The sequence below is a fragment of the Pelophylax lessonae genome, assembly GCF_965119305.1.
Source record: "Pelophylax lessonae genome assembly, chromosome: 10".
Classification (NCBI taxonomy): Eukaryota; Metazoa; Chordata; class Amphibia; order Anura; family Ranidae; genus Pelophylax; species Pelophylax lessonae.
Window position 1 is genome coordinate 77281728 of NC_138777.1, and position 8059 is coordinate 77289786.

At 37.3% G+C, this 8059-nt stretch overlaps 1 protein-coding gene across 2 annotated transcripts in view; it reads left to right on the forward strand.

Annotated features, from left to right (window-relative positions):
* The window catches only part of IGF2 (insulin like growth factor 2), a 60256-nt gene extending 53944 nt beyond the window's left edge, over positions 1–6312 (forward strand). Inside the window, exons 3-4 of one of the 2 annotated variants that reach the window (XM_082270014.1) lie at positions 3126–3292; positions 4168–6312. In XM_082270014.1, the coding sequence (XP_082126140.1) occupies positions 3126–3292; positions 4168–4407 (407 nt within the window). In that variant the 3' untranslated portion in view covers positions 4408–6312. The remainder of the gene's footprint in view (positions 1–3125; positions 3293–4167) is intronic. The other variant, XM_082270015.1, reaches the window with a different exon arrangement.
* Positions 6313–8059: the final 1747 nt, after the last annotated feature.

Genomic DNA, 8059 nt, shown 5'->3' on the forward strand with positions numbered 1-8059 from the left:
CTTGCCCAGGGGGCCCCACCTGCCCAGTGACCCAGCCCCTGCCAAGCATTAGTCTTGATTCCCGTGTGAATCCCGCCACCACACTTAGTAGTTGACAAGTGCCTCTCAGCCCTGCGCTACTGTCAGGCCCCTTGGACCGTGGAGGGGAAGCCCACAACTGCAGGAATGCCTGACTGCCTCCACGGGAACAGGCACACACAGGACAGTCGAGTCTGAATCCCGTACGTGTGTGTGTTCACTGGACCCAGCCGCTGAACTTGGAAGCTGTCATTGGTCTGGCACTGCTGTACCAATAAATATAGCCTTATCGGTCATTTGCATTTTTATTCTCGTGGGTGATAATGTAGGCAGGGCCCCAGTGCACTGCATTGCCCGGGGCCCTTTAATGCTCTTAAGATGGCCCTGCACATAGACTGATCAGCTTCAAAACAGGTAAGTATACTAATTTCTTCTTTACAGGGCTAGACAGGTTAGTGTTAGATCGTGGAGATCTATAGATGCAGAGATTTTAGTGTTAGGGTAGACTTATCCTTTAATTCTTAGGCAGGGATGATTACTGCCTGAGATTTCAGTGCAACACAGAAAGATATAAGCTCATTGGATTTTTAACAGGAACAACAGTTTTTCTTCTGTGCTTGTGGTGTTTAAAGAGACAAAACATGAAGAAATGTGAATGTATTGTAGAGAATCACCCAAAATGTTTATTTTTTTATTTTTATTGTAGCCCAAAAATACATTTTAAGACTGCATCTGGCCTAGAACCCAGTTCTGGGTTTATGTTTTATAGTAACCTTACTGGTTATATCCTCCTGTTTATCCAGATAGGCTTACCTGCCCCATGTAAGCTGTGGTATCCAGCATTCCTTGGAGAATAAAATATATTCCCTGGCCAAATTAAAGATTAAAATCACCAGTATGTTCTAGGTTTCCCCTGTGGCCTTCTAGGTTGGCATGGCTGGAAAAATGTTAGGTTCCTACCAGGAGACATCTACATATGACAATTAAGCCACTATACACATCTTTTAAAGAGTAATCTAAGAGAGAAAATTTTGGTATGTTAGTCACGAAAATTACATATGCTTTTTAAGCTTGAGCGGTTATAATGTCAGTTAGAGAAGAATCTGCAAACTATCTCTCCAGAATGTTACAATTGAAATCCCGTAAACATATATGGATCACGAAAGAGTTAACACAGTACTGCAGAATTGATGGAAAAGAGCTGAGTGAGCTTAGTGTGACCCCCCCAATCCAAGAGTGAAATCCAAGACCGTTGTTTACATGGCTTACTCTGCTGGTATTTGAGCTGTGGGACATGAATATTTATCTGAAATCTTCAGCCTAAGAGTAGGAGGATAGGTGTCCCTAGGAGTTAAAACTTAATCAGTTTCTCTGTAAAGATATAGAGCTAAGCTGATATGTTTTCATTTTTCAGTCTGATATAATGTATAGATGTCATTAAATAATTACAGTTGGCAACCCTCCAAACTGTTTTGGACGCTTTTAAAAACATTGTAGATGGGTTATTTTAGTGTATATCCAACACAGCTTCAACAACTGTGTGTAGTAGTATTATAGGATCTTGTGTTCAGATGATGTTCATTGTTATATGAAGAAGGCTGTACTAAAGTACTGCATGCAAAGTCTTTTACAAAACAAAAGTTGCACCAACATGAGTTTCTTCCGGGTACTTCGGTGCATACTGGAATGGCAGAGACTGATGTCAATGTATAATGTATATGCAAAGTATTGCGTAAATTGACAGCATTCTATGAGTACCTGTAATAAATAAATAAATAAATAAAATAACATGTTGGTGTTTGCTTTTAGGAAGAGAATGACAAGCATTTTTAGTGATGCCTCTGTCAATGAAATTAAAAGTTTTTGACAGATGCAAATGCTGCTTTAGAAGGGATCTTTGTTAGCTCTTGTGCAATGGTTCCAAAGCCAATCCCATTTGTTATTAAAGGAGTTGTAAAGTCTCAAAGTTTTTAGCCGTAATGCATTAAGGTAAAAAACCTTCTTGGTTGCAGCTGTCCCCAAGACCCCCCGCCCCCCGCCCTCCATTGTTCTTACCTGAAACCTATTGTTTCAGTAACGAGCACGAGCCCAGCAGCTCCAGCGGCTGTCTCGGATCCTCATTGGATAGATTGATAGCAGTGGGAGCTATTGGCTCCCACTGCTGTCATTCAAATCCAGTGGCATGGGAGCGGGAGGAGGGGCCGAGTCCTGTCTGTCAATGGACGCAGCAGCGGGACTCGTGAGCGCGCCCCCAAGGGTTTCCCCATGGAAAGCGGCTCTCTGTGGGGGCACCCAATGAAGAGGAGGAGCCAGGAGTGCCACTGGGGCACCCCAGAAAAGGAGGATCGGGGCTGCTCTGTGCAAAACCCCACACTCAGATAAAACAGTGGGCTAAACTGAGAGAGCCAAATCCCAGAGGGAAACACATTATTTGTACTCTGGACCACAATATGTATGCTGAGGGCCAAACCTACTTAATTCCAGAAAAAGATTATGGCAATTTAGAAGTTAACATTATAGTAAAAATGGGGTATAATATATATAATATTTCCTTAAGTACTTTACTACAAAATTATGTAAGTGTATATTTCCTAACTGGAGAACAGCTGGTAGCGTACTCTAGAATGTTGCATAGAAGGAGTGAGAATGCCACATGTGGCCCATAAGACACCAGTTTGACGTGTCTGCTTTATATATACTTAAGAATTCAGTTTAATAAAAGGTACAAACCCAATCTGTCTGTTTTCACCAATGCTAGAAAATGTTATAAAACTACCCTTTTAGATTATAGAAGCCTTACACAAAGTCCCAAGCATTATAAATTGACCACCTTATCTCACACTCAATGTTGGCATCCATTTGTGTTAATCACTTCTTATTATAAACCAGTATCTTTCTATGGCCTCCACCTTCTCTTCAGTTTGTCTGTGCTACATTGTATTACTATCAGGATTAGGTAAGCCTGTAGAATATAAAATCAGTGATGAACCAATGAGTTCAATACTCATCCCTTTAATCTGGATTTCTGTTAACCTAATTGGAGTGTCAGTGTTGTCAAATTATGTTTTCATGTTAAAATAGATTAACATTTTTTTTTTTTTTGACAGAAAGGACTACAGGGCGCTCCAATCGCAGAGCTAGCAGAGGAATTGTGGAAGAATGCTGCTTTCGGAGTTGTGACCTAGATTTATTAGAGACATATTGTGCAAAGCCGGCAAAGAATGAAAGAGACCTTTCCACCGCACCTGCTACTGCGTTGCCATCTCTGAATAAGGTGAGTGGGAATGTGTAATGCTTAGAAGTTCTGGTAACGTAAATCTGCTACAGCAATCTGCTGACTTGGTTCTAAAATATCTGTACCCAAAGAAAAGATGAAGAGGATGAGGGTACCAGGACATCAGCCAATGTTTCACTAAATGACCCTTGAAATGTTGCAGATCATCAGACAAATTGTTGCATTAACGCCTTAAAATACAAGACTACTTTGTATTTAAATTCAAATAGCACCCTTTCCCCTAAACCTTTCATAAAAACTAATCTGCAAGCTGTTTTTTGTTTTTTTTTTAAATAAAGGCAGGTTGAGAATTGGCCAAATTATTAATTGCCAAATAATAATATGGCCGTATATTTTATTTTATGCAGACTGAAGGCAAAAGCAATGTTTTACAAATGGAAAATTATTACTTTTCCAAATCCAGTGTTTAAAATGCACACACATAGTATATGTATTTAAAATTGTGCTATGAGTCTAGTGCTGGGTGCTTAACTTTAATAACATATACAGTAAAGCATTGTAAACTAATTAGCATCCAAAATCCAATAGGCCTTCCTTTTTTGCCTTTAGCCAATAAAACAATTATTTGTTTTGCCTTTGCCTTTAGCCAATAAATAGCCAATATTTTTTAGCCAATATTTTGTTTGCCTTTAGCCAATAAAACAATTAAAATATGCATCAAGTTATGCATAAAAGTTTTATTGGTCAAAGATCTAGAGGTGTTAGCTGATTGGTTGAAACGCTTTCTATGTGAATTTTGTTAATCCTGTTTGAAGCCAGTGTATAAGTTTACATTAGTTGATGTAATATTTGTTGAAATATCCATTACTTGTGTTACATTGTTAATTATGGTCATTGTTTTATTTTTCTTGTAGGAAATATACCATAAGCATGCTCATACCAAGCACTCTAAATATGATATCTGGCAAAGAAAGCCCACTCAGAGTCACCGCTTAAGGAGAGGGGTCCCTGCCATTATTCGGGCAAGGCAGTATCGGCGGTGGATGAGGCAAAAAGAAGAATCCCAGGAGGTTTTATCACATAGGCCATTAACAACCTCACCGATGACACCACCTCGCTCCACTCAGCAAGACTCAGAGTCCTCCCATAATTGAGCTGGGAATCATTACTAAGCAGGATTCCACTGCCTTCAATTTCTGTTTCTATGTTCTGTTTGTTTTTCTTCTGTCTTCTCTGAACTGGAGAGAGACCAAGCCAAGCAACAGGGTTGAAGCCTGAAAAGTTCAATGTGACACCTCACAGAAGAGTAAAACGAGCAAACTGAAACACCAAAGCTGGAACAAAAACAACAACATTGCCTTTTGGTGGGAAATATTTCTGTGGATTTTTGCGTCCTTTTCTGTGTTTTTTTAACAGTTTTTCAGCACGTATGTGTGTACGTGAAAAAGTATGCAAAGACACAACTGTATTTGTCTGTGTGTACGCACACAAATATGCATCATCCTGGCACATTGGGCCTAGCTGTGCCGTTAAGGAAAAACAAAAATGTTTTACCAGTGGAACTATTTAGAAATCCATCCAAATGATTACTTTAAGGATGGAAAGGGGGCAAATGAGAGCGGAAAAGAAAAAAGAATTCCCCACTGTTTCATACATCTGGTTTAACATCTTGACAATACTTATTGTCTTCTTTGTTTTCCTGTAGCATTTCAATGTCAATGTCCAAAATTATTTTGCACCTTTTTTATGCCTGTAAAAAAAATTGTAGGGCATGTAAGGTTTTTTAGGGTTTCTTTTTCTCTTATTCCTTTGTGTCACTGGGGCTTCTGCAGCCTTATTCTTGCAATGCGCTGCCATCTTTGGCATCAAAGGGGTTGAGTACTAGAATTCCAAATGTATTTGCACCTTTTAATCATTGAGAACTAAGAGAAAAGAAGGGGGGAGTAGGCAGACACCTTTTTTAAGTTTGAGTGGGAGCTCTGTCTGCTTTGCACATATGCCACAGATTACAATGATTTTTTATATATGTATAATATATATATTATATTACTTTTTTGTGAAAAGGAAAAAAGTCAAGCACTATTTTTTATGGAACTTTCTTTTTTGTATAGCGCTGAAAGAAGGGGATGCGTTAATGTAAATATGATGTCCTTTGGTGCTAATGTCACTTAGATGGGAAGAGCTGGAGTGAGATTGTAATGTAGCCTAGGATTCCTATAAACTTGCATTCCAACAATTGAATCCTATGAGGCTTTCTTTGAATGAATCCTCAGTATAGTATTAATGTAAGAGATGAGAACATATTGAACTTGAAAAAATAATGCTTTTCGTTTTAGGAAAAGTATACCTGTTTTTTCCCTCCTCTGAATTATATAGAGGATATAATCTAACACTAAAACCATTCATATGCATTCAGATAAACCAATAATTAGTTGCACCGTTACTGATTTGCCATATCTAGGGGAAAAGGGAATTCATTGTATCATTCTAGATTGCCATACCCATTAACAACTGGTTTTAGGTTTGTCTCCCAACCGCATTTTTAGGGCCATAAAAATAGCAGAGTTTGGTAAATGTAAGCAATGTGTGCTAGACTATAGTCAACATTTGGCCAGATTTTGGAAAGATCCTGGGCCTAACCTAAGATATCCTGTTTTTTTGCATCTTGAAAGGTTGGGAAGTCTGGTTTTACCACTTGGTCAACACTGTAGATATTTTACCTTATGGTCTACCACCAATTTCAATTGCCATATGGACTTAAAAGCATATGTCATTAAATGCAGCACTGAATATTTTTAAAAACTAATTTCTCTAATGAAAACTGATGCTTCTCTTTTTGTTTCACTTTTAAACTAAAAAACAAAAGCAACCAATTTAGCCATAAATACAATAACACACACATGACACATGTCCATTTTGAAGGACCAATAAACTTAAAAAAATGGTTTCAATGCAGGTGCAACTCATTTTTTGCCAGCATTAACGCAACTCACCAGGACTCCAAGGTGTAAATGGGCCCTCTATTTCTTCACTATCTTGTGGAACAATGACCTGTACCCCTCAGACTTGTCTGGCTGCATACACATTATCTAACAAGATAGTAAATTCCACAGACATACTTTATACATGATTTGCCTTTCCATATTTTCCATTGAGACACATTGCAGTTAACCTCTACAAAGCCTACTTTAGTCTGCACTATATAAAGTTTATGTGAAGTACCCAAACTTCTTTTAAACCTTAGGCCCTTTATTTTTGAATTGACCAAAACAAATTACTTTAATATAAAATTCAAGCCACACTTGTTTTTTTAATTTATAAAAGCTACAAAACATTTATCCTATAACTTGAAATCCATATTGCATTTTCTCTAAATATATTTTCCTTCTTAGTTTTTTCCCAATATAATTATGAACTCAAAAGAATTCATTAGGAGATAATATATTCTGCAATATTACAGTGAATTTTGTTCTCTTTGGTTCTATAGGATATGCAATACATTCTTCTTCTAAAATGGTTGAGCACTTTTGCATAAAATATAGATTCAAACATAATATTTAGTTATAATTTTAATGCATAGCATTGCATCGACAATGACATTTCATCATTGCGTTTGCTGCAGCTAGTGCAAACACTACCTATATAATATTGGGAATATCACAGCTGTGATGATATCATGAACATTTTTAGTATGGGGTAGTATGTGACCAGTAAATTAATAGGACATTTTTTATTTGCCATAGCCTAATTTTCAAAATTCATTTCACCACTAAAAATTTAGGTAAATGAAGTCTTACTTAGACAATATACATAAGAATTATCTGTATTGGTTCAGTAATAAGCAATTTTTGCATTCTGGGAAAATGGAAAACTGCCATATTTGAACTTCATTCATTGGATTATAGCGGCTAGCTCAACTATATTTGGGGGTTAGCCACTTTAATTTTGTTGCAGAAGTTTCTGAAAAAGTAAAGGCCATCCCTTGATGAAATCAGAGCAACTTTTAGAAAACACGACTCCAATAAGAGACTGGCCCAGTTTTGAGTTGCCATTTTACCAGTCAGCTCCATCCTTTCTGATCAAAAGGGGGTCAGGACCCTGTGCAAATTCCTTCTTTGTGTCAACTAACTCCAGCCTAAAATGCAGCTGACAGTATGCCATTCCTCCTTAGTGCTTTCTAAATAGTTTCTTCAGATGTTTGATAGCTAAGTAGCTAGGTCAACCAACCACATGACCAAAGGAAAAAGAGGGCTTCTGTCAGCTGTAGCAAGGGTGTCAGGGAGGCAGTTCATCTGTTTAAAAAGAACAGAAAATGTAGCTGTTGGAAAAAGCTGGTAGGGCAATCAAGTATGAAATCAATGGATAGTTGTCAAAAACTGCCCATCTCTGACCTAATGAAAATGTCAATGTCCATTTGCCTTTGGAAATTATTTTTTTAATTTGAGTTATTTGCTGCTGTTTTACTAGATTTTATTACTTAGTTGACCCAAGGTTTAACCTAGAGGTTTACAAAAAAACCCATTTTGCAGCTCTTTTTGTTTAATTCTTCACCCTAAACATACTGAGCACTAAATCACTTTCCTTCTATATATTCACAGCTATCATAAGGAATAATTGAAATTATAAATAACTAAGAACAGAACAAATAATACATCATATATCATTTTAAAATAAAATGATATAAGGTTATAAAGGTACTATGGTGTACTTTGGAAGTATGAATTCCTGAGTAGTGGCCATTGCTAAATAATTCACTGAGTTTCCTAAAGTATATTATTCCGATTGCTGTGTGTAGTTTTTTTTTTT